At 42.7% G+C, this 27,949-nt stretch overlaps 1 protein-coding gene across 1 annotated transcript in view; it reads left to right on the top strand.

Annotated features, from left to right (window-relative positions):
• Positions 1-4,694: 4,694 nt before the first annotated feature.
• Positions 4,695-27,949, top strand: part of LOC311311621 (ATP-binding cassette sub-family C member 12-like) — a gene marked incomplete at both ends in the record, with an annotated part of 114,579 nt that continues 91,324 nt past the window's right edge. Inside the window, 5 exons of the mRNA XM_084441371.1 lie at positions 4,695-4,704; positions 5,958-6,017; positions 6,165-6,219; positions 6,566-6,665; positions 11,555-11,622. Of these exons, the coding sequence (XP_084297497.1) occupies positions 4,695-4,704; positions 5,958-6,017; positions 6,165-6,219; positions 6,566-6,665; positions 11,555-11,622 (293 nt within the window). The remainder of the gene's footprint in view (positions 4,705-5,957; positions 6,018-6,164; positions 6,220-6,565; positions 6,666-11,554; positions 11,623-27,949) is intronic.

Raw genomic sequence — 27,949 nt, 5'->3', positions numbered from 1 at the left:
TGCACCTGGACACAACAGGTTGGAATGGGCCAGACACACAGAGGCCATAAACAAGAAGGGACAGAACCAACTTTACTTCCTGAGAAGGCTTAGGTCTTCCAATGTATGTAGAACCATGCATGCTGAACATGATCTATGTGGTTGTGTGCTGGCGCAGCAGCAAGGCAGTGGCCATCAAGAGGATGGACAAACTGATCCGGAGGGTGGGCTCTGTCCTGGGGTCAGCCTGGACTCAGTGAGAGTAGTTGCATTGAGACAAATGCTGTCCAAACTTCTGGCCATCATGGACAATGTCTCCCACCCCCTACACGACACTGTGACAATCAGCATCAGTAGGAGACTGATCCTCCCACGGTGCTTGACAGAGACCGAGACTGTTTCCTCATGCCGAGGCCCTTTCCGCATACCATGGCTGAAGCAAAACAATTATCAGATTTTGTTGAAAAAGTTTGATGATAGATGAAGAAAAGTGGGAGAGATGAGTTAAAATATACTCTAGTGTTATGGTGATCAGTTCCTGATGAACTGGATAGAAAGAAAAATCGAACAAAAGAAAAATCATATTTAGCCCACACAATTGAAATAACAACTGACCGTCATGGTTCTAGTAGTGGAATTGGCACTCCAAGTGCATGTACAGTAAAGTAGGAAATACATCAAGGCAACGGTGCTCCTAACAAAATTCGGCCCACGTTAGAATCACCTACCCGCCCCCACACACCCAAAAATAACTACCAGAGGGCTGAAAGAATAAAGCATTCCAGCCCGATAGCCTAGGTGGCCTCAGTGAGTAGTAGGTTGGTGAATGCTATGCATTAGAAAAACAATGGTGTCCAAACTGCTGGCCATCATGGATCATCTCTCCCACCCTCGACATGACACTCTGGTCAGGCAGAGGAGCATAACCAACAGCAGAATGATCCTCCTACAGTGCTCGACAGAGACCGTGACCGTTTCCTCATGCCTGGACCGTTTCCTCATACCATGGCTGAAGCAAAATAATGATGTTTGATGATGGATGGATGGATAAATAGTTGGTTGAGATGAGCTGCTTTTCCTCCAGGGGAAGGGTTACCCACACTTGGACCCTGGACAAGTAACTATGATTCTCTGCAAAGATTGCATGGGTTACACACTCCTGCAGATTCCTGCTCTACAACATTAGGAGAATTCGCTCCTTCCTCACTGACGAGACAGCGCACTCCCTCCTTGCTGGCGCCGCGGAGTCGGCCAGCAGACCTCTGGAGCTTGTCCAGAAAGATGCAGCTCTGCTTGTGTTCAACCACCCCAAGTTCTCCCACAACCTCCCTTCTCCATTCTCTCCACTGACTGCCTGTATACAATTTAAGACTCTGGTGTTAATATAATTAATAACAAAATAACATTAATAGTATTAGTTATGCTATTTTCTATTTTGCTGCATTTGTTTGGTCAAGAGCTCTATGCCAGTCCAAACCCCATATCTCTGTGACCTTCCCATGTCAAGATACAGTATGTTCATTTCAATTCCCCTATTGACAACAAATGGGGGACATTTTTCGCTCCCTCATTTGTAGTCTCTTGATAATTTCTGACTGTAAGGAAGAAGACTCAGATCCGTCGATGCAAGTTTCAATACTTTTATTGAATCTCTGGCATCAGAATCACACTGCGCAGTTGTGATGAGTTCACTCGCCAATGGTCTATAATGAACTAACTTGACACAGTGCATCGCTCTTGGTTATACAAAAAGAGGTGTTACCCAAAATGGTCCTGTTCTTCATTACCTTGTCTAAAGTTAGACAGTTTAATGACTCAGTTAAACAGATCCGTGCCCTGTTTGTGTGACGGTGTGTGTGTTTATGAGTTGACTTTGAAAATCAGCGCTCTGCTGTGAGACACCTAATCCTATAGTCAGAAACTTGACGCCTAGTGAATATATAGATTTTACTAAAAGCCACTAAATGTCATATAGGTGGCAATAGTGAATATATGGATTTTACTAAAAGCCACTAAATGTCATATAGGTGGCAATAGTGAATATATGGATTTTTCTAAAAGGCACTTAATGTCATATAGTTTAGATAAGAAGCACTTATTAAAATATAGGTGGTGCCAGTCTGCCACAGCAACACACTGGAAAATCTCCAGTGTCTTGTCTTAAAGACAACCTAGGCCTATGTAGTTTTCCATCCCTCCAGTATGTGTGTGCATTTGAAATTCACTATATAACTTGTGATTATACTGGTCAAAATATACTACACATTCAAAACAAAAGAACGGAGGTGAATGGCCGGCCATGTTTGGGTGGCTCATGGACCCGCCCTGTGATTCGGATCCACTCCAGAATCCAAAAGTTTGTTAGATGACCCATGCTATACCCCTCCACCGAATTTAGTGAAAATATGAAATATATTTTGGTATGATAACCCTGCCTATCTAGTAGCCTAATTCTGGATCAATTAGAAACTGACCACTAAACTAAAGTCACTGGCACTCAGCCCTAAGCACCAAGCTAAGAACCTGGGTGTCATTTTAGACTCTAATTTATGCTTTGATGCCCACATCCGAAATGTGACCAAATCAGCCTTTTATCATCTTAAGAACATTACCAGAGTGTGTCCTTTCCTCTCCCTGGTAAATACAGAGAGACTGGTACATGCTTTTTTCAGTTTCTTCATAATTTCCACGGACAGTTTATGGTGCTTGATCATTCAGAAAGAGTTCATCTGAAAATCCTGCATTGTACTGACCCAGGTTGGGAAAGCAATCGGGCAAAAAATGGCTAGCATACACGGCCACTGCTTTGCCATTTTCAGCGGGAACGTTGCCATCAAAAATGTATATGCAAAAACAATTAAAATGTTAGTTTAGCAAATGTGGACCCCTTTAAGGTCACAACAGATGATCATCAGATCAAAAAGGGAGAGACTGGTACAGTATCTGGTTTCTATCTTCAGAAGTGTTTGAAAGTGAACCCACAGATACAGTATCTCCAACATAAAGAGAACAGGGCAATGGAGTTAAAATGATTAATCCTTCTTTTTATTGGCATGGAAAGACCAATAGACAGGCAGGCAGGCAGACAGACAGGCACACATCAATGCATGGGTTTTGGGTTTGACCTCAATTCTGCCAGCTCACCATTCTTGAGACAGGCACTTAGTGCTGGGTGGCCAGGCATGTGTGGCAGTCCGGCATCTGGAAAGAGAAGAGCACCTGGATCCCCTCCTGTTAGTAGTAGATCCCTTGCCCCGCAGAACAGAGTGTCAAGGGCTCATCATCATCAGGTCGTCCACAGATGTGCCTCCTGTCTCCAGTCATCCTGGTCCTCCATACACCTATAGCGATCTCATCGGTGGTCTCCACTCCCGCATCCATCTTGATTATTAAGGGATAGTGGGCGATCTCATCGGTGGTCTCCACTCCCGCATCCATCTTGATTATTAAGGGATAGTGGGTTGAAATCTTCCCCTATGAAATGGGACACCCCTTCTAAGACTGATACATCAGCAGGTTCTAATCTGCCAGTCTACATAGAGCGGTAACAAGTGCAGCAACTTTGCAAATTTCGAGTGTCCCTCATGCTATCAAAGGGGGGAAATGCAACATGGAATGTGTCAAAATGTGGAACTGTCATGGCTTTTCTTTTGCTCTGAGACCGCTTGTCCGCCTAATGTTAGCCTACCCAAAATGGACACTCAAATAAATCTTCCTTCAACATCAGGTTGTACAGAAGAAGCCAAACCTGGCCTTCCAGCCATGTTATCCTCAGATGGTCCTGAGATGGGATCTTCTGCCATTTGCCATAGGCTACTGGAGATACTTTTGTACAGGGAAGTACAGGGAATGTTAAAGTAGGGTCAATTATGCCTATGATGACCTAAACAGGGTTGATTTTCATTTTGGATGAGAGCAGTAAGGCATACCTGTACTTTTCGTGGGATTGTCGTCAGGCAGATTTCGGGCCAGAAACACAAGCATGTTCAATTTCTCTGGCTTGAGGCAGGACCTTATTGGGCTTGCAATGGTGCCAGCTGTGCTGAACATTCTCTCTGAGCTTGTGCTGGTTGCACAAATGCACATGTATTTTTTGGCCAACTTGGCCATCAAAGGGAATCTTCTATGGTTGTCCCGCCACCACATCAGAGGATCTTCTGAGGACTCAAGTACCTCCTCTTGCAGGTACTTGGTTAACTCTGCATCAGCACATGCTCTTTTTGGCACAGCAGCCTGGGCCTGGCTGCTGACTCTTCTCTTTTGGAGCAGATCGCTGAGCTCCTTCTTTTTGGGTGGAGGCTCAGGTGCACCATCCACCACCACTGCTGCTGTTTCACCACCAGCACCACCGGCACCCTCATCCTCTCCTGTGTCAACCACCTCCTGTATCAGCTGTGTTTTTAGATCATCCAGGACCTCCACATGCTCCATACTGCCACGGTACCTTGGGTCGAGAAGGGTGGCCCTGCTGAGGAGCTCTTGAATTGGAGCAGCACGGTACTTCTCACTCAGCACATGGAGCATATTTTGCTTGATATTAGCTGTGAGCTCAGTGTCCTTTGGGTCAGGCTGTAGAAGTTCTCCATTGAGTAGCTCCAGTACAGGCTTTACAGAGGACACTGTGACATATTTTTCCCCCGACAGAGCATCTGTTAGATCAGCAACCGGTTTCATCGCTGCATTTATGGACTCTAACACAGAAATGTCCTGCCATGATGGGTTCAGGTGACCATGTTTTCGGTCATCAATGAGGACCCGTCTCACTGCTGGGAGTTGCTCCAGCATCCTCGCCACCATCTTTTGCTTGGTTCCCCATCTTGTGGCAACATCCTAAGAAATACTAGTATGTTCAGTTTGTTTGTCATTAACCTATTTACGAATAAACATTTGTTTTAATAAACATTGCATTCATAATTAACTGCAGATTAAATTAGGGATGTGAAAGGCAAATACTGACTAGTTTTTTTGCATGCGTTTTTTTTAAATGTTTTATTATTCTTCTGTAGACCCTTCGCCTTAATGTTATATGGTTTAATTCGCCACAAATTGTATCTCAATGTAAGGTTGTTTTCCCAGATAGGCAAAGCCTATTTATTTTAACACAATGAGCCGACCATAACCACAATTCCAACAGACCCGCGCGTTCCTTTCAGTCAAGGGCGAAACGGTAGTTTGAGGGGTTGGGGGGCACAAGTAGGGACAGTGAATTTGTGCGCGCGTGGCCGATTTCTGCATGCGCAAAGCTCAAATCACATTCTATTTAACCCTAGCCTATTTGTTCATTAGCCATTCTGCTCTCAGTGCCCTTATAGAATAGTGCCAATTATGGAAAAAGCAAAGTAATATATGCATATACAGTAAGCAATGTTGCTGGTTTTCTGATAGGAAAGTAGAATCGAGTTTGAACCTGTGGTGAGTCCAACCTTACAGTGAGTAAACTACTGTAACTGCTCGTTGCTGCGGCTTGACCCCGTATCGCCGCAGGCGGCTTTAATTTTTTGTCGTTTTGCTTATATAGCCAATATTAGTTTTCGGACTGTAAAAAGTGGGGGGGACAAAAACACGATTTTGAAAAGTGGGTGTGACATGCCCCCCCCCCTGGCCCAATGGAAATTTCGCCCCTGACCATAATTAGGCTAAGCGGAGCAGAGACATCATGGACGTAGACCTGTGATATGCAAGCCTTACGCTGCATATTTTGCTGGACTTAAAAAATATAATAAATAAAAAAACTTGTTTCACGAAATCCCCCCACACCACACTCCAATGCATTTTAAGTGAGAAACTGATAGGCCTACTCCTGCAGTGAAGGACGACATTATCGATTTAAAAACGTTCCCTTTTACTCTTTTTAAAAACGTTCCCTTTTACTAAAAAATATGTGGTCGAGCTCAAACAGTACTAGACTGTGTTGGGGGAGACCTGCATCAGTCTGGGCCTTCCTCAGGTCCCTCTTCTTTTTCCAACTCATGCTGAAGGCGCTTACGAGATTCCAACACAGTCCCATGGCACGGCCGGTGTGTTCTTTGGTGTCCTTGGTACCGTCTAGCCCGTGCGTTACTGCCAGATGGAGGTTGTGGCCAAAGCAGTTGAGCCATTGACATCCAATTGTGCGCATTGCAGCCACAATGTTAGCACCGTTATCTGTAGTTATACATGACAGTTTGCGCGCATCTAATGCCCAGTCTGCCAAAGTAGACTCGAGGGTCTCAGCAAGTACGTCAGCTGTATGATTCTCAGGTACGTATCTGGTCTCCAAGCATCTCGTCTGCAGAGCCCACTCAGTTGTTATGTAGTGGATGGTCAAACTCATATAGGGAGTCATGTTTGAGCTCGACCACATATCCGTTGTTGCCGAGTAGAAGGGGACATTTTTTAGATCACTAATAACGTCGGCCTTCACTTTATTGTACATTGACGGGACTGCCGTTTTGGATATGTAGGTCTTGCTAGGTAACTCATATTGAGAATCAAAGGCGCGCAGCATCTCCATAAATGCTGGCTTCTCCACTGTATTGAATGGACGCATCTCTTTGGCGATGTAATGGGTTACCTTGTCTGTGAGCGTGCGCCCGTTTGTATTTAGTTTGACGACTGTAAGCCTCAGCCAGGCTCAGTTGCCGGGCCGGACCAGCTGTTTCCGCGGCACTGCTGCTCTTATTTTGTTCGGCGAATTGGATGGGATGGTGAGTTTTTAGGTGTTGTTTTAAATTGGTTGTGTTTCCACTTTTGACAGCAACAGATTTTTTACACAACCGGCAAACCGCTACATCCAAATTTGCAGGTTCGCCCCTCTGATTGGGCCTGAAACCAAAATGGTCCCAAATTGTCGAATTGGTGTGAGGTTTGGAAGCCAGCTCTTCCATTTTCCTTCCCCTCCCTCTACCAGGTGTAGGCTAGGTCTACTGTCTACAAAAATAAAGAAATATAACAACCTCCAGTAGGCTAACCGACCGTTAAGCTCACACGTTAAGAGAGCGAGCGCCCGACAGACAATCTAACTCCGTGGGGGCACGCCCCCTGTGCGCCCAATCAACATGCACACCCATAGTTGGCAGAGAGCAGAGACTGGCCCCTCGAATCAGAATTAGCCTATATTGAACTAGGGTTGCTACCATATTAACTCTGCAACAGATTTTTATTGTATTTAAAAAATTATTATTATTATTATTATTTTTAAACATTTTTTTCATAACCGCGATAAAAAAAAACAATCGCGGTCAGAAAAAATAATTGCGGTTTGACGATTATGTAATAATCGTTACAGCCCTACACTTGACACCCTTGAGGATTGGCTCTACCCTTGGACGACCCTACCCCTAAATGTGAACGTGTAAAATGAACTGTTAGGGGCAAGGAGTAGGGCCAAGGGGTGAATTGGGATTCACTTGTTTAGAAAGGAGATGCACTTGTGAGTTCTGGTGAGTAGTAGTACCTATGTTAAATGCAATTATTGTAAGTTGCTTTGGATAAAAGTGTCTGCTAAATGAGTGTATGTAATGTAAATGGAATAGAATAGAAAGTTTATTCTTGCTATTCATAATTAGTAAAGGTACAGGTACATTGGAATTCTTGTTATCGCTTGACCTTACAGTATCTTATCAGCACTAATCAGTTCCTCATTCCTGTCTAAGGTATAGCTAGACATTAAAGCAAATATAACATGGCAATTTTCACGTTTTTGAGTTTGTATGAGAAATTTGGACGAGGGCATTGTAGAAACACATAAAGGCATTAAATATCTCAGTTTTGTAGTTTTGGAGAAATCAGAGGTTTAAATGTATCATCCTATTTTCACTCAGGTTGAAAACACTCTCCTCAGATGACCTTGCTAGAGGAGAAACATGCCCCCATTCCCCACTACAGAAATCTGTCTAGGCGTGCACACCTGCTGTCTTTGCACCACTCTACCATCTATCAAACAGGTATAGTACCTCTCTACTCCTAATGACCACTTCTCATTTTAATATATTTTGTTATTTTGTACATATGTTTTATAACTGCATTTGTGGTTGTCTTACAAATTGGAAGGTTTTTTATCATGATCTCCATCTCTGATTAGTAGCTTGCCTTAGCTAGCAAGCAGCAGTAACTCAGACTACAAAGCTAATGTAATGTAAATGTAATACAATATAATAGAATAGAAAGTTTATTCTTGCCATATTTAAACAGTAGGCCTACAGGTACAGGTACTGTACATTAGACTTCTTGTCATCGCAATGTTTCCGCCAGTAAGGTTTTGCCAAAATCCTTGCTGCCACACCATGCATTTGATACAAAAAATTATAATACAAATTAGACTATATATATTAAAGTATTAAATTAAAAATATTAAACTTTCGAAATATTTCTTCCAAAATGCACTTTCAAAACCATGATAATGTTGTGTCCACATTTTTATTTTCAACAAGAGCAAGGCTGCGCGCTCTGTGAATGCTGCTTTCTGTGGTCAACTCAAAAGACAGCAGCATGTGAAGGGATGTTTTCTTCAGCGAGTAAGCTATTATAAAATATCATACGCTAGTGTTTAACTTTGAAAACGACCGTCTCGCCGGCAAAATGTACCAAAAAAATCAAAATAAAATATCTACAAATGTCATTACTTTTTCTTTTTTTTATGCAACATTCCAAAACGTCCTGAAAGCTAAACTGCGCTTTCTAGTAATAAAGGAAACATCGAATTAATATTTGGAAGGTTGGCACTGTACTCACTGTACTAAAATGGTTAACCTGTGTTTGAATTGGACCAAAATGTGCCAGTACTACTCCTCAATAGGCTAAAGGCTACATAGCCAGTTACAAATAAATTAGGCTAATGATAATCAATCAAGTGGACTCAAAGAGTTGATAACGTTCCAATAAAAAGTGTAGACCGCTCCTGACCATCTCTGGCCTATTTGGTCTTATCATTCGCTGATGACAACTGGTGGATCCTGTAGCCTAAAGCCTACATTTTCCAGATGGACATCCAACAATATTTGAAGAGGAACAAAAAGTATAATGATGTTGAGAGCAGTCAGGTAGGCCATTGCTTCCCCTGGACCAGTAAACTCTGCCTTACAATATCTTATCAGCACTAATCAGTTCTTCGTTCCAGTCCTAGGTACCAATCAGCCCTTGGCCGTGTTTCCTGATAAAGAACCTTCTTAAGGAACCCTTCTTAAGCAACCATTTGTATGGGAGTTAAAGGACAATGCTTGTTTTTGACAATCTGGACCTTATTTACGACATATTATAAGACGTTTGACATGCCTCTGTAATATGATCTTAAGAAACATCTTTAGACACGAAATAGCTTCCTCACTTGCTCCAGCACGCATGCGCACAGCGTGCTGGAGCAACGATTGCGCGCTGTGCGCATGCGTGCTGGAGCAAGTGGGGAAGCTATTTTGTTTCGAAAGACGTTTGTAAAGATCATATTACAGAGGCATGTGAACAACCACAACAGGCCTACGCTCTATGTAAGCACAACTAGCGATTCATAAAGACAGATTGATGAAAACAACCGTTTCACGGCAGAAAATAGATTTTTAGAAACTGCATTCTCGGTGCCCCCACCACCGCCACTACATGGATATACTGGCTCGCGCTGGATTTTAAAATTCTTCTACATGCCTCCAAACTACACCAAAGTGATCTCGGTGAGTCAAACGTCTTATAATATGTCATAAATAAGGACCAGGTTGTCAAAAACGAGCATTGTCCTTATAGAAGTACTTTGGAGTTAAGTGCTTCTTAACTCGTTCGGGAAACCCGGCCCTTATCAGTTTGGGCATGTCCAAGAACCACATCCATGGACGGACAGTCATTTACTAGGAAGCCGACCCTTGCCAGGACACGCAGTGATGTGCGACTGGAACGCAAACTGATCCTTCGAAATGAGGGACAGATTTGTCCGTTTTAAAAATCAGTCGGCTCATTAAGCTATTTTGTGGGGGAGCATCAACCTTTTTCCCATCACTTGGTCAAGGAAAAATATAGGCTAGGCTATTTCTGTCAGAGGGAGGGTCACACATTTTTTTATTTCAGAGCACTCTAAAATCCTCCAGTAACCTCTCATTCTAAATAACAGTCCCCTAGAGAGAAGACAACGGATAGATTAGATGTACAGGTATAGTTTGCAACATAAGATGACGTTAGCAAGCAGCTCAGACGTTAGCTATAGTTATGCTTTAATCTTAACTCTATTGCTAGATAGCCAAAATTATTATTGGATGTTATTGTCCATCTTTCGATAGGCCTACTTGAAAGGCCTATTATAGGAGTTAGTCTAACGTTAGTAGGACCTAACGTTAGTGCTAGCTAGTTTGTGAAAATTCAGTTTCCCAAGATGAGCGCTTATCATGGTAGCTACAGTAAGGTAAGAAGTGTTCAAGTCAAGTGTTCAACAAGTGTTGAAGTTTCAAGTCTGTATATGATTGTTTTTGGGTTTTTTACATGCAAGCATCATCACTAGAAGGCCTAATTAAATTATAAACTTAGAGCCAACCCCACAAAACGAAAAGATAAGAAGGACGGCAAGCAACAGCAGCCATCTGGTGAGGTTGACAAGTGGGGGGCGTGGCATGGTTGGTCGTCAATTGATTACATCAGTTGTTTGACAGTTCTCATGACCACGCGCACACATTCTGGGTGAGCTTTTATAATGGGAAATGAAGGCTTACAAAATGTATTATAAAATACTTTTAAATGACTGAATAATACAAAAAATATGCACATTTGTTTTACTGTCAAGCGTCACATTCAATCAAGATATTATTCCTTTAAAGGTATAACATTAGCCTGGTATGACCATCCCGATCTAGCAAGCTCACTACTTATCGGTCTGGCCTTCGCCCCATAGAGAGCAATTACGTGGGCAGGGGTACTTGCCTTGACAGACAAACACCTTCAGCCAATCAGCGTCCAGCAAACCTTTGCCAAATCCAGTCGGAAGAACGGCAAAAACGTCTTTTCCACCGAGAAACTCCACTAGTGCATACTCTTGTTCTTGTTTAAGTGTTGTGATTAAGTCTATTTCTGCAATAACTGCCCTTATAGCTGCGTTTATTCTTCTAACGTTAACGTTACCACTCGTTGCTTCGGGAGCCGCCATGCTTGTTTAGCGAGCGGCAGGGACACAAACCTTTTAACCAGCAGTTAAAACACAGTCCCTGATTGGCCCGGTATGGTCTGGATTTTGGCATAATCGCTCTGGAGGAGGCGAAGGCCAGACCGTTCTGCGTTAGTGAAACAGAATGTGAGCTCGCGAGAACGGGATGCATCCCGTTTCAGGCTAGTATAACATGGCAATTTTCACTTTTTTTGTTTTTGTGTGTTATTTGGACAAGAGGGCATTGAAGAAACACAATAAAGGCATTAAATATCTCCGTTTTGTAGTTTTGGAGAAATCTGAGGTTTAAATTTATCATCCCATTTTCACTTGGGTGAAAACACTCTCCTCAAATGACGTTGCTAAAGGAGAAACACGCCCCCACTCCTTATTCCCCCCCTACAGAAATCTGTCGGGCGTGCACAGCTGCTGTCTTTGTGCCATTCTACCATCTATCGAGTGTCACCATCAAGTCTGTACTAGAGGGCCTCCAAACACCACAAGTACCACCACAGCCTGCAGAACATGATCCCCTACCGCCAATTCTCGAGGTAAGCAGAACCAGATGAGATTAATACAATAAGGGATGAAGTACTACAAGTAAGAAGTACTACCAGGATCCTCCCTCTTAAGCTTTAGCACGAGATTATGCTCTTAGGCTGAATCCCATTTCTAATTTTTACCCCTACCCCTTGCCCCTCAGAACAGAGTGTAAAGGGCTAGTGCAGGGGTGTCCAAACTTTTTTCACAAAGGGCCACATACGGAAAAATGTACAAAGGGCTGGGCCACTCAGTAAAAGCATATATATATATATGAGGTTATATATTAAAGTTAGCAAAATCAATCAAATGTAGTTATATCTCAAGCTTGTTATGCAAATATGTTATTGGGCGTGTTAACAGATTGATGTTTGTTGGAAAATTTTATCAACTTAAATTGACTGAATTTATCCATTAATTGGACTTATTTACACATGGATACTGTGTAATGCTGTGTTTTTAACTCACCTATAATAGGAACAGTGTTGCACTCAGTGGGAGCAGCGAGGCTGTGCTCTGGGCTGAAGGATGGCTGGCGGGTCAGGAGGAAGTTTAGTGGTTGAGATGCAGAGGACATCACAGAGATGGCTGTCGGTCATTTTGGTTCTCAGTCTGCTTTTGTTCAGAGTTAATACTGAAAATGTTTGCTCACATATGTATGTGGAGCCAAACAGACTCATCATTCTTTTTGCATGGTGTCTCATCAGAGGAAACTTTCTTCCTTTTCCAATCTCCGGTAGAAGTCGGGTAGGGAGAGAAGCTGATGTTGATTTTTCAGGGAATCATCACACTGCATTTCGATAAGTTCTAACTGTGGACTCTCTTCCACTTCTTCTGCATCCATCAGGAAGGGAGTCGAGAACAGCTTGATTTCTTTCTCAATGATAGAGAAATCTTGGAAGCGCTGACTAAATTCTGTCATTCTGCAATAACTGCACTTATAGCTGCGTTAATTCTTCTAACGTTTACATTACCACTCGTTGCTTCGGGAGCTGCCATGTTTGTTTAGTGACCGGCAGGGACACAAACCAATCAGGGGCTGCTTTCCACTGTGGTACGGAACAGCAGTTAAAACACAGTCCCTGATTGGATTTTGGGATAATCGCTCTCGAGGAGGCGAAGGCCAGACCGTTCTGCATTAGTGAGACAGAATGTGAGCTCACGAGAACGGGATGGTCGTACCAGGCTATAAAGTTGTGGCACAAGCTGGTCTTTGCCTTGTAGGCTCTTGTTCAGCGAGTTAAGATGTTCAGTAAGATCAACTAAAAATGCTAGGTCAGCCAACCATAGAGGGTCACTCAGCTCATGAAGAGGTCGGTTCTTTTCTTTCAAAAACCGGTCAATTCTGGACCTCACGGCATAAAACCGCTGCAGCACGGAGCCAGCACACTTCACAATGGTACAGTTGGTCCCTATATTCAGCACTGACGTCACATAGGAAAGCTTGAAATTCTCTGTGGTAAAGCCCTCGTGCTCGAATTATGTTTACCGTTTTCACAACAGAGAGGGCTTCTTGGTGAATGATACAGTGCATTTTCACAGCCTCAGCTCCACTCTCCTGCACCTTGGCGCACAACATAGCGGCCATTCCTTTGCGCTCTCCGGTCATAGCTGGAGTGCCATCCATTGTAACTCCACACAGCTTGTCCCATTTAAGTCCCATCTTGTCAACTGCATCTGACACAGCTTCAAAAATGTCCTTACCCGTTGTTGTGCCCTTTAGACTCCTAAGATCAAGCAGCTCCTCCGTGATGCAAAAGTGATCAACTCCCCTCAAAAAATGAACAGCTGTGCGGTGTCTGGCATCTGTGCTCGCATCACATGCAATCAAGTAAAAATGAAAAGCACAAGCTTTATCTGACAGTTGGTGTTTTACATTAGCTGACAAGTCTTCGATTCGGCGCACAACTGTGCCTCTGGACATGCTCACGCTGCTAAATTCCTGCAGTTTTTCCGGGCACATTGGACCTCATTCCTGAACGCAGTTAAGAAGAAGTTAAGAAGAAATTTCTTCTTAACTCCACTTACGAAGTTCCCGGGACAATTCTGGCATTCCTGAATGGTTTCTTAACTAAGATTTGTTCTTTTCTAAGAACAGGATTTAAAAACGCGGAAATGCAGTCGTAGGTAGGCTAGATTGGAGTGCACCCATTTGCAAGGGCGAAATTTATGAGAAATCCGAGGTGATTGTGTTCACATCAATTCTACAGACATCCTAGGCTTGAATAATAATCATAATCATAAATACGAGGATATTTGTATCATTTCCAATTACGTTTCACATTCATGATTCTACAAGGCATAGCGTGTCCTAAAATAAATAAAGTCACTACACAAACACTGCAAATGGCAGTGAATTAATAAATAAGCACTAAACTCAGTCGCTATACTCAGACTCAGCACAACATCTTATATTCCATAGTCTTCAGAATGGACACATCTACATTCTGTAAATACTGTAAACATATATCCATAACTAAAATGTATCATATGGTCCTACATAATATAGATATAGGGCCTATCAAGATCCATAAGTAGCCTACTCATGCATTTAACTAAACTGTAGTCTACAATTCAATCTGCTCTCAGCACAACCCATCCCTTTCATGTAGGCTATATATTTTGCATATTGTATTGAAAGTCCATATATACCGTCTTGTTTTCTTTTGTATTGGTTTATTTCACCTTGCTTAAGCTTAGTGTGCACGTTATAAGACCCAGCGGAGAAACATCTTACTGCTCATTTTACTGGTATGTTGCATGCGACGAATAAAACGTTGAATTTGCACGTGATCAAGCATGTCAATTGGGAACGTCTCAACTTGTTCCGCGCTGTCTGGGGATTTTGTGTGCACACGACCCTGTAGTAAGGAGCTGGTGGGGCGTGTATCCCTACTAACACAGTGGGTTGCAGCAACGTTGCACATAAGTTGTACTTAGGTAAGTTGCAACGTTACCATCAGGCGATGTTGTGACAACGTCCATCTAAGGTCGAAAATAACTTTACCCTCCTAAGTCTAATTAGACTTTTCTGCAACGTTGCAGAAACATTGGCAATATGGGTCCCTGCAACGCTTATATCCTTCATATTGTACTGTATGTTGAGGTTAATAACGCATCTTAGAAATGTTATTGATTGTATATTTCCCTGTTTGTTATAAATTGAATGCTTTTTCATTAATTAAAAAAAATTCAAAAGACATGTCGAGAAATCCCATTCATTCTCTCGGCATTATGGAACGCTTACACTAGGGGGCGATGAGATTTCTTTCCCTCCCTATAGATGGGTTCGCCGCCTACGTCACAGCAGAGCGAGCACACAGCCTCTCGGTAAAAAGGCAAACGAACTCGCCACAGTAGCCAGGAGCTCCGTTTCATGTAGCTAATTATGCCTCAAAGCTGCTGTGCTGTGAACTGTACAAACAGAAAAGGACAAGATGATGGCCTCAGATTCTTCAGCATCCCCTCGATATGTCACCCTTTTCAGAGGAACCGCCGAAAGCTGTGGTTTAAAGCCATAAAGAGAGCAGATTGGGGACCAACAAACACAGTGTGGTGCGCACTTCTTCTCTGGTAAGTTATACCAGTCACCTCGGGGTTTTTTTCCTCATCAAATAACATTGATTTGACTGTTGGTTTAGCTATTTATTTGTTTACTTACCGGTAATAATTTAAGTAAACAGAAGTAACTCATAACCTGCACGCTAAACTAAGTTCAGGAATTGGAAGCCCAATGCTAGCTAGCTAACGTTAGCTAATGCTAGCTAGCACGCTACCTAGTGCTAGCCAGCTAAGTCAAGGCCCGAACTTGACTAACGTTTAGACAATATTGCAAATAATCCGACAAACTATTGCAAACCTTTTTTCTGTTACTGCTGGCTTTGTGTTCGCCGCGAACATTTGCAGAAACATAAGCGAGCGAACGGTCTGAGCTGGTAGTTTGTTAGTCAACGTTACTCTAAAATGGCCGCTGCACATGTGAATTGTTTGTTTGTTTGACTGCTGAATTTGAGACTCACATTGGGAGCTCGCTCGTGTCAGGCTTTCTTAGGACATCACGAATCTTAGGCTAATATTACATAGGCAACAGTGAAGGCGAAGCCAAGATAATGCTTTATATATTTTCCATTTGTCTGGAAAGTGCGAGACTGAGAACGATGCCACCCACGAGGTAAGCGGGTTATCATGGACAACGTGGTCCATGTAACGTTAGCTCGAAACAAAGATGGAGGCAGCTTTGTTTGCCACATTAGTAATATCGGTGTGTATTGTTGGAGTTCGAGTCAAAAACAGGCGTTCCTGTTAAAACTGAAACTGCATGTTTGTGTTGAAATGAAATGTCTATGCCTACTGCACACTGATAGTTGGACTATTTTTTATTTATTTTGAATACCATTTTACTCATCTTGCAGATTTTCCAAGCTTGTCCCATGTGGGCGAGCGGGGCCCAGGCCCCATGTATAGCACCCCAGCCAGATCATACAGCACCCCAGCCAGACCAGGTAAGAGTGGCATGTACTGCTGTGGTGTCTACCTGTCTTGTCTTTATTTAGTTTCCCTCCAAATGCCAGAAGCCAAAGCCAACACCATAAAGTTTCCTGCTAATCCCTTTAGGTTTTCAGTTAGCTCTGTGATTGGCTTTTTTAGATTGAATACCATTTACTCATCTTGCAGATTTTCCGAGCTCATCCCCTGTGAGCGAAAACCATGCGAGCCCAGGCTTCATGTATAGCACCCCAGCCAGACCAGGTAAGAGTGGCATGTACTGCTGTGGTGTTGTGATGTCTACCTGTTAATGTCTTAATTTATTTTCCTTCAAATGCCAGAAGCCAAAGCATGCTGCCAACACCATACAGTTTCCTGCTAATCCCTTTCCTTTATCCCTTTTGTTTTTCAGTTAGGTCTGTGATGCCGTCGCCCAATAAAACGGCTCCAGCACCATTGACTCCATGTACCCCTCTACCTAATCGATGCTGCTCTGCAGATGCTGGTATGGGACTACTTCATGTTGCATGCAGGGATATATTTTGAGTTTCATTTAGTTTTATGTCAATGTACTTATAGCCACATCTGTGTTTATCTAGATTTCCAGAGGTCTGTACATCAGCAGTTCTCAGAGATGCGGGAGCAACTCCGTGAGCTTGTACGGACTGTGAGGGAACTGGCCCAGAGCACGCGGCCTGTGGAGTCTGGAGCCCAGGGAGAAGTGCTGGATGTACTGAACCCTGCCCAAACGGAAGAGGAGCTGCAGGTCTGTGAGGCCAGGTTGAAGGACCGGGAACATCAGAGGAAGATGGTGAGTGTCTGCAGGGCAGAACTTTGTCTTATTTTTGCAGTGCAGGGAAGGGTACAGTAAATGACTGTCTTTGTTTTGCAGACACAATACCTAGGTGCCATTGGTGGCAGAGACTTGGCGGACACAGTCCGGCGGGTGCTGTCAGCTGTAGCCACACATGCGGTGTGGAGCGCCTACAGTGTGCACGGGAAGAAGGGGAAGAAGCCACTGAAGAGTATGACACTCTTCAATGTTCTAACACGTAAGAAATGGTTCATATTTTGAATATTTTTTAATACATCGTCTTTGTTCCATGACCGATGTGAATTGAAACCATTACCTTTCTTGATAACTTAAAGGTGCAGTGATGGTCTCCATGCCAAAGGCTACGATGGCGGAGGTGGCCGCCCAGCTGCAGGAGACATTGAAACATGCCCCTGCTAAATGCAGAAGGGTAAGTGATGTCTTTTTTTTGGGTTTCTCCTACCCAGTGACACTGCATGGTTCCAAAGATTGTGTACCACTTTTTTGTGCATGTATGTGCGTTGTGTATTTACGGCCATTTCATTGTGTCTTTAGGTATCTGCAGAAGTCCGCCTGAGCACAGCCCATCCAAGAACAGTCCATCTGAGCACTGTGAAAGGATTTTTATCCTTATTTTAGTTAGATTGTCAAAGAACACGCTGAGTGGTCGATCAAGCTGGTTTTAACAAAGTACAATAGTTTATTCTATGTTTACGATTCTGCAGAAGCGGACCCTCGCACCGGAAGTGAATCCAGGCAAGAGTGAAGCATGGGAGGAGGGGTCGGGGGTTTATACAGGAGAAGAGGAAGTGACAGTTTCAGGGGGAAGACAGGGAAGTGATGTCACACAGGGAGGGATTTGTAGTTCTGACAGACTGATCTATGAGAACGAACTACAAGGTTTAGAATTACAGTCCAGGGGGAAAGCAGAACACTTTGTTGAGACTTGAAATTCATTCACAATTCCCCACTTTGTGGATTAAATATCCACAACTATAATAGAAATGAAAGAATCAACAATGTGAAATCAAATTATAAAATAGGCCTATCATAAAAATAATCCAACATCTTTGGCAAAAACCCTATTCTACACATATGGAAAGGAAGTAATCTATTTCTCCACCAGGTGGAGCATAATAAAGATTTAACAAACTCAAGTTATTTAACACACCAAGATCATTTTCTTCTCATATGCAATCACTTACCAAAACTCCTCACCTTAATTTGGCATAAGCAAGGTAAAAAGATACCATGATTATTAATCTAAGACATCATATATTCATGACTGAGTGGGAAAAACCCTATTTGGTTTAGAAGAAACCCCTTAAATTCAAATTAGAACCAACAGATTATGTATCAAAATATTCCAAATAGTCAAAGTCAATGGCACAGACATCAAGATCTTGAATTGAATTAATAGTTAATTTAACTTTTTCTATCATTATTTAGGCAGCTTAGGCATATCTGGAACAGCATTTAAACATACACTTAAGAATATTTAAAAAATAATAACGATGAAGAACATACAACTGAAAACACACATATTTGAGAATATCCAGGACTTGCAAAAGCATTCCATTTAGGAACATTATCTAAGATCTGAATACCTTTATCGTTTGCTTCATGGAACTCAATGTAGCATTTGGATCTGAACTAACCGAACAGCAGATATAGCCAGTATTATCTCTAAGGGAAGTCTATTTTGTAGCACAATCTTTTCCATGTAATTTACTTCTGTAGCTAAGGCTGAAATTACTTGGTATTGTGCGATCATGTGTCATGCGTTCATGAGAGAAATAATATACTGAAACTAAATTGAAAATTCGAGACAGCTCTATGGTGTCTAGTTTGATTGCTGATGAATTCCCTGCATTTGAGTGTGATCAATCTTCTTACTCCTGGACATTACATGAGCAAGATAACATTCATATGACACTGTTGCAATTTAAAGTTAAATACGCTATTTCCCTATAGCTCAAAAATACGCCATTTGGAATGGCTCTCTGAACCTTAATTTCACATCTCATAAATCTGCTTAAACACTAATTTCGTCCTAATCTATGTGTTGTATCTGAAAATATTAATACATGCTGTGATATATTGAAGAGGTCACTTCAAATTGTTTAACTCGCTTTTCAAGTTCAGCCCTGTGGATGCAATTCTGTTAGGCTTCATTTTAATACTTGGTTGATGTAGTTAGGTGCATAGCAGTTAAACACAGTTAAACACAGTCCCCTGAGAATAGTCTGGAACAGCTTCTACAAAGATCAACTTTATAATTATGAATTTTCAATACTTCTATACCCACTCTAAACTAAACTCCAGTCACAGTTTCAACAGTATAACCTGGAAATCTCTGTTGCTTTCAAATCTTATATATGCAGAATGTAGTATTTTCCATACATCTTCGTCTCAACAGTCAAGTGGAGTGCAACATTCAAATAGGACAAACGCTTGTCCATGTTGCCATAATGATCCTGAGATGGAGGTGACAGGCAAGGTCACTTCTTTCAATAGCTCCTCCTCAGAGGAAGCCACAGTGTGGTGGCCCATGATTGTGTTTTGCTGAAGTGGCGCTCAGAGTTGTCATCCTGACAGCAATGAGGCATTACTCTTTGTCTGATTCCTCATCTGAGACCAGAGAGTGAGCTTTCGCCCTGGTGGTGACACAGGATATTGCATCCTGGTTGTTGGAATTCTCAGGCCGGGTGGCCTCGTCCTGGTTTGGAACCAGCCTGCAGTGGCTGGCGTGTACCCGCAAAGTCCTCTCTGCTACGTCTGGGTTAGCAGCAGGAACTGGTACGGGCCCAGCCAACGGGCACTCTGGTTTCAGGTCTCTGCTCACAACCCATTGGCCTGGTTGGAAATGATGCAGGTCGGCTCTCTCAGGTCGGCAGAGACCTGTGAATCCACAGATGAGACAGCATAGACAAAACAGGATATCACCGCAGCTTTTAGCAGCGGAGTTAGCAGCCATACTGGACACAGGATCAGAGGTTTCAATAGGAGCTTGGCCTTTGCCACCATCTTAAAATATTACACATTAAGTTTCTTCTTCAGCTCTGCATCTCGTTCTTTCAACTACTTTCTAATTTCCTTCAACTACAACCTCCTCACTACCTTCAATTCAACTTCCTCACTACCTTCAATTCACTACTACTAGTCTGTTTCATTAGCAACAACCAGTTAACTTGATAACATCCTTTACTCCCCCTCTTTTTTGAAACATGATCTGGTCAGTGTGCTAATTTGAAAACATAATGAAAGCATGGAATATGCAGTATAGGTTATGCTAACTATGAAATGAGCATTCATTCAAAATCAGAGTGAGAGGAGAATATCTGAGAGGTTTGAGCGTGGCTTAATTGATCTCGGTCAATATGTTGAGTCATGTCTCTCTGCCTTCTGGAGGAGGAAGCAGAGTTAAGAACAGTGCATCTTTGAAATGCACGGTCAACAGTTCATTCTTATTAAAGCAGCAGCCACGCTGTGTGTAGGTGCGATGTAAATTATGAATAGACACAACATGCCGGACATTGACAAAACAGTGTGCGCAGTGCTATTAGGTTTAAAACAGCACCAGTGGTAGCTGCCACTGATTTCAAGTAGGACCCCAGTTCTTTTAACAGAGTCAAGTCTTAAACATCATTATTAAGTGACCAAGGTAATTAACCTGCTCACGCACCAATTAGATTTAGTTCTTAGAAATGTTATGGCCATTTCCTAAAATAAAACAACATATTCGTATCATCAAACCATGAGTCCTTGTTTCTAACAAGAAATTGTTATTCAAAATAATCATTTAAAAAGGGGAGCGCCAACACATTATGTAAAACAGCGCCCTCTAATGGTGAAAACAAAAATTCCCTTAAATCAGGGTGAACAAATGGAAAAAATGCATTACTCAAACCAAAACAATAAATGAATAGCTTCAGATGGGGTTCTCAAACCATGAACAAATATAATTTATCTAAACCGCTACACATTTGTTTTACCATGCAGCTATCTCTGTGGGCCGTCAGACTCACAGACAGAGCTGCATGGGCAGTTTACATACAATAAAAGACAGACAAAATAAAAGACATTTCAATTTCTCACCACTCTTGTGGGTAACACCAATTCTCAGAAATTATGCGCCGGAGGCACATAAACATAACAAAATAAATCATAGACCGCAGTTTTGATAAATTGGAGTGATGTCTTTTCTTTTTCTTTTTTTTTTTTCAAGAATATGTATCTGAGCATATTAAGTTAACATGACAATACAGTGAATTGAGCTTGAAGTTAGCAACATCTAACAACTTTAAGTGGCAGTCATTTCAAATTATTAAAATACTTGCGGTTCCAACCGGTTTGGCATGTATCCGGTAGTCCAGGAACGTCAGTTCTCTGTAAAACTCAAAACCAATGAATGTGCATCTGAAATCAGTAAAACATGAAATCTTAAACAAAACAAAATTCTCAAAATTGGGTTGTCAGACTATGTATAAGACTAAGATATTGGCAAATATGAATATTTTCTTTTTTTTCTCTTACCTTTAACCCCCCCCCCCCCTGTGCTGTGCAGCTCGTCTCACAGAGTCCCTTCTTATCTCAGCTCCACATTGTTCACTTAGCAGATGGATTATTGGCAAGCATAGTTTACCAAACTCATTAACCAGATATTCAAAAGAATCAGCAGACCCTGGACGGTCAGCTTGTGAGTTATAAGCAGAAACAAAGGGATGGGGCAGAGACACTGAAGGGTCAAAATGGTGACATGGGGTCACAGAGAGACCAATTTGAGACACAGCAGGAGGGCATGAAGTAACCCTATGGTCAATAGAAGAGGAACCAGAGGGAGGTGTCTCAGAAGAGTCATACCCTAGGGGGGGCGTTATTTCAGACATCCTTGTTTTTGTTTTTTTGTAAGGGTGTTATCTGAGAGGTATCAGGCATAGAGATAACATTTGGTAGGGACGTTTGGACAGGAACGGATGTGGCCTGAACCAACAAAACTGTTTGGATAGGTGTCACAACAAGGAGGGCCAGTATTGGGGGTTGGTTGAAATAGTTTACATCTGCTTAACAAGGGACATGGCCTGAAACAACAAAACTCTTGTTTGGATAAGAGGTCAGAACAGGAAGAGGGTCTATCTGTCCCTTCACTTCACACACACATGCTTCAGTGCACTAAAAATAACTCCCATTTTAAAAGAAAATATGAGAACAAACAATGTAATAAAAAGTTACAGAAAAAAAAACTAAACACGTTTAGTCAACCAAATTACTGCTGTGCTGAGAGATACTTTTTTTTTTTTTTTTATCCTGTTATATATTTTTTTCCCAAGATGGCAGTCATCAGAAGCCAAAATGGTCGACCCTCAAATGGAAAAGAGGAACAGGAAGTCTCTCTTTTTTTTTTTTTTTTTTTCACACAAGCAGCAAACCAGGAAGTTAACCACGTGGGCACAGAGGATAGAACTAACTAACACGTGGGTAAATCAACATGTGGAAGAACCAGCTAGCATTGAAACAATAGAACAGAGGAGAAAGCTAGTTTGTAGCTAGTTTGAGCAGAACAAGAACAGTAGCCTAGCTAGAATGCAGCTAGCACGAAAATCAATCACAAATGTACACAAACCAAAACCCAGCATAACCCCAAAACACCCAGCATAACCATGGGTTTCAATCAGTTAAACAGGACCTCAAATCCCAAAACAAAAACAGATCCACCTTGGAGTAGACTCAAACATACAATGGACCAAACATTTAAGAAGCCTCAGCTTCACATGAAACACAAAACGCAGCACAAACAGACATCCAAGTCTACAAACAAAACAATAAGGATTACGTCGTAGGTACGACTACCTAGCTAACCCCCCCGGGGATTCCAAATAATCTTTCGAAGTGAAACAGCCATCTTCCTGTCGTGCTCCTTCACAACAAGAGTAAACAGAAATAAACAAAAATAATGAGCCCAAGATTAAAGCTCTCTCGCGCCGCGGCAACCCCTCACAACGCGGAACCCAAAACAATCAAAAGAGCAGGCTTTCCGAAAGTGAGACGTTGCGTAGTACTAAACACACCCGTTCTCAGAAATGCACACTTACAAACCCAACCCTGGTATATTGGCCTTTAAGCGAGCATGCGGTTCAACAACCGACTTTCTACCCAGGACACGTGTGCGCAACACCGGCTCGAATAAACACTATTGTCTAAGTTTATCACACAGCTGAACAAACAAAAGACCACTCTTAACTAGGTTCAGTTAACAACGTACCAGACTCCAGCAAATTCCAGGCTGACTCGGGCCTCGGGGGAAAACCGCACCAACTAGATGCGTCCCCGAGATTGAATTCCCCCCGTCCTTTGAGAAAAGGACGACACGCGTCCGTGAATGCAGCCCAAAACACACCGAAGTCCAGCAGTCGTTCCCATTTAGAGCATTATCGTCGCCATATTGTGAAAGGATTTTTATCCTTATTTTAGTTAGATTGTCAAAGAACACGCTGAGTGGTCGATCAAGCTGGTTTTAACAAAGTACAATAGTTTATTCTATGTTTACGATTCTGCAGAAGCGGACCCTCGCACCGGAAGTGAATCCAGGCAAGAGTGAAGCATGGGAGGAGGGGTCGGGGGTTTATACAGGAGAAGAGGAAGTGACAGTTTCAGGGGGAAGACAGGGAAGTGATGTCACACAGGGAGGGATTTGTAGTTCTGACAGACTGATCTATGAGAACGAACTACAAGGTTTAGAATTACAGTCCAGGGGGAAAGCAGAACACTTTGTTGAGACTTGAAATTCATTCACAGCACTCCCCAGCATTCTGATGAGGAAGACTTCCCTTCCTAGCTGCCCCCCAGCCCATCTGACGCCCACCCCGCAGCCCATCTGAGCACAGCCTGCCATTTTTTTGTAAATAACTTTTTTTGTAAATAACTTTTGTATTATTTTGTTTTAAATCCTTTTTGTTTTAAAACTTGTTTATCATGTTGCAGGCCAGACATTGTGTACTTTTTTAATAAAATAAATTGTTCTTGACTGAATGGTGTTGTGTCATAACTTTTGTACCATAATTTTGCTTGCTGCATTGACTATGACATTAATAGGCTCTTTGCACAAGCTCCACTACTTCCTGACACTCTACAGGCGTATTTCTTTCCTGTCCTATACTAGTGGATGGAAGTGATTGATCAGGTGTGCTGCACACCGGATTCATCGCTATTGCTATCCAATAGTATAGGACGGTAAAGAAATATGCCTGTAGAGTTTCAGGAAGTAGTGGAGCTTGTGCAAGGAGCTGATTTGTTTTGTAATGCAAATTATATATGTAGCCAACGGAAGTGTAGACCACGTTGCAGCAACGTAACAAAGTAATATATAAACGTATACGGAATCATCACGGAAATCACAACGTTGTGTACACATTGCAGGCACGTTGCAGACACGTTGGACCTGCACGTTGCAGCAACTTGTGTGCAGATACCGCATTTGCGTTGCATGCACGTTTAACTTGACGTTGAGTGGACCATACAAAAGTCTAAATTGCACGTTTCTGCAACATTGCTGCAACCTGATTGTGTTAGTAGGGATGTATGCAAATTCAGGTGTACGAGAATGCGCATTCAATTGTGACAGCGGCTGGTGATTTGGTCCGCAACTCGGCAAACCCCGAAATGCGCTAGAGGGCAAAATACATAAAAAAACGTTTTTTTTCGTTTTTTGTTTTACTTTGTATTACCAAAGTTGAAGTTGTGAAGAACCCACTTACTATAACAGACAACAGTTTTAGGTTCACGAAATACGTTTAATTAGTCTGCAAACTAAGCTCGTTTTTAGCTGATTTCGAGCCGGGCTTGGGGGCGGGCAGATCGATTAGCATGATTTGTTTTCATTGGCTATTGCTTCCGGGTTCTCCGCCCCCACCCTTCCCAAACAACACGCCGGCTGTTTACATTCAATTCCAAGTTTACCAAGGATGCTACAGCTTTTGCTAAAGAGAAGATGGGGATGGCATCCAGGACATGGAAAGAGTTTTAAGAGCAGCTAAAACTCCAGCAGAGCAGGACTCGTTCGTACACGGAGTTTATTCTTGATGACCTGTGATGCAGAGATGACTGTATCAACAAAGCAAGCTGCTACCAAGCGAACGCGAACGACGTACCAGATTCACACCACCGCCAAGCATTCTGCTTTGCTTTGGGGTAAGCTGATCTTTATACTATCTGTGCTGTTTACATTACATTAACGTTAGTCGTTTAGCAGTAGCTCCTTTCTAAACAAGTGACTAAGTCTAGCTAGCATAACAAACTAACAAAGGCTAGCTAGCTAACGTTAGCCAACATGCTAGTTAGCTGAGCTAGCCCTTTGTTCCTAAACTAGCCAGCGTGGCAGCTAATATCGAGCTAGGTAGCTATATTATAGAGAGAAACAGAATGAGAGAGCATGAGAGCTATGGTAGTCTGACACCTTTGTTTTTTGTTTTGGTTACAGGATGAGCAAAAAGGTGAGGATTTGCAGCTCTCCCTTGGCCCCTCCATACCAGCCAGCAAGAAGATCACTATGCACTACAGCTTTGATTTTGCACAACAGGTGAGAATACGTTCATCCTATCATGCATTAGATAGTCTATTTAATCAACACTTTCTGGTACTATTTTATCTATATGGAGTGCCAGTACTGTGGGCAATAGTTGAATGTACTTTCTTCCTTCTATTCTATTGCAGTTTTGATGCTGAGAGACCTGGCATGGTTGTGGCCAGAGAACACTGTGATGCACCGGCAGTCGAGTTTCAGCTGCTGCGCAAGCCTGATGTCCTGCCCCCCAGAGAAGGTCTTCTTGTGCAAGCCCCACCCGGACTGGACATGGCCAGACAGACGTATCTCTTTGACAAGATCAGAGAGTTCTGTTCTGATGAGGGACGAGACGTCACATGTCCCCCGCCAAACTCCACAGCAGCTCAGAACAAGACTGTCCGCTTGTAGATTCACTGCAGATCATCAGGACGGACAGCACTGCAGGAGAAAGGCCACAGCCTTTCCTGTTTTCCTGTTTGTATACTGAAGCGTTGCTTGTTCTCTTGCACAGACTTGCCCACACTTGCACAGACTGCATTGTTAGAATATTGAATACTGAGCTGAGTACTGTTGTTATTACCTTGAGTATTGAGCTGGGGACTGTTATTACTTTTGTTGTACACTTGATCACAATGAACACTATGCACCTTGTCTATAAAACAGACAACTGACTGTACACTTTAACACTTAGACAGTTGCCTTTTTTTGTACACTTAACTACTTATGCTTGTACTTTATATCATGTATGTGACAATAAAGAACGTTTAATTTGAACTTCATCTTATATTGTTCTTAACTGCATTCACAACACAAGATTAATACTGACTCAGAGTGTGGGGTCATCAGTGAGAGAGCACCTCACTTGGCAGCCACTCTCAGTTAATACCCCAAGTTGACAGCCACTCTGACAGATAATGACAGATCGTCCAGTGGGGGAGTGGCTGGGGGAGGGGTTACCAGGCCATTGTTCACGCCCATTACCTGGCAGTCAGAGGTGTGAAAATGTTGGAGAACTTTGGAGGGAGATTTCTCAGCTAAGTTGATTTGGCAGTACTAGCATTCAAATAAGCATATCTTCTTCAAATATGTTCAGATTTCAATGTATGAGACCTCATTTGAAAGCTTACAATCTGCACTTTCATAATCTGTAAAAAACTGAAAAATGAAAATGCCTAGTTGAGGACCAAATTACCAGCGGCGGTCACAATTTAAGAAGGGGAGCACAGCCGAGAACACTTTGGCGGTTTAGGAACACATTTCCACCCATTCATGAATCCGGCGGGGATCTTTCTTATGCTGTGTTCACACCAGGCGCAAACGTTTCCTGCGGCGCGGCGAGTTTACATAGAAAGTCAATACAATTCGCGCGAACTGGGCGGCGGGCAGCACGGGCAGCGCAAATCGCAGAACTCGGCAGCGCGACGAGAAAATTTACGCCGCCCAGCTCGCCGAATCTCGCCGCGGGATTAATGGGTCACCGCGCGGCGAATCCTGTCCGTCGCACGGCGACATTCGCAAAAGTTCCCATTGATCCCGCGGCGAGATTGGGCGAACTGGGCGGCGCAAATTTTCTCCCGGTGTGAACACAGCATTAGGGTTGCTCTTACGAAGTTCGTAAGAAGACATTTAAGAAGACACTTGTGTCACATGTTCAGGAATGAGGACCATTATTCCTGCAACTTTAGTGAGGCACTGTTTAATAAAGTCACCATCTGAGAAAGGTTTCCCGTGTCGGGCAATGAGTTGAGCTACCTCGTAGCTAGCTATTGTGGCATTTTCTTGTGCTTTGTTAGCACAGACAAAATACTGTTGTTGAGCTAGCAGGCTAGCTGCCATTTGCTTACCTTTCTGCTCGTAGGTTTGATGTTTGGTTTCATAGTGTCGTCGGACATTATACTCTTTCATCACTGCAACAGTTTCGTTGCAAATCAAGCATACACACTTCCCTTTCACTTCTATTAAAAAAGCACTCATTTTGACACCGTGTCAGAAATTTTCTACACTCGCTCGCTATCTTACGTTTCTTTGGTTCCGCCATTTTTGGTCACCGCTGCTCAATTTTGGGGGGATAAATCTTTGTGGAGAAGCTGCCTTGTTCAAGCTTGCTACACTTACTAAGTAGTGCAGTACAGTCAAGCACACGTTTCATGTTTGGGCCATATTCCATTATATTTTTTTAATTTGCTGCGGGCCAATTAAAAATGGACAGTGGGAAGCAGTTTGGACACCCCTGGGCTAATGAGTTGAAATCTTCCCCTATGAAATGAGACACCCCTTCAAGACCGATACATCATAAGTAGGTCCTCTAGTCTAATCTGCCGGTCTACATGGAGCGGTAACAAGTGCACCAACTTCGCTGGTGGACTTAAGTTAAATTTAGAGTGTCACTCATGCTATCAAAGGGGGGAAATGCAACATGGAATGCGTCTTAATGCGGGACTGCCATGCACAAATTAGTCTTAAAACAATGTTGTTAGCT

Source organism: Borostomias antarcticus (genome assembly GCF_949987555.1).
Source record: "Borostomias antarcticus genome assembly, chromosome: 7".
Taxonomy (NCBI): Eukaryota; Metazoa; Chordata; class Actinopteri; order Stomiiformes; family Stomiidae; genus Borostomias; species Borostomias antarcticus.
The sequence above is the reverse complement of the archived record's forward strand: the minus strand, read 5'-3'. Positions and strand labels throughout refer to the sequence as shown.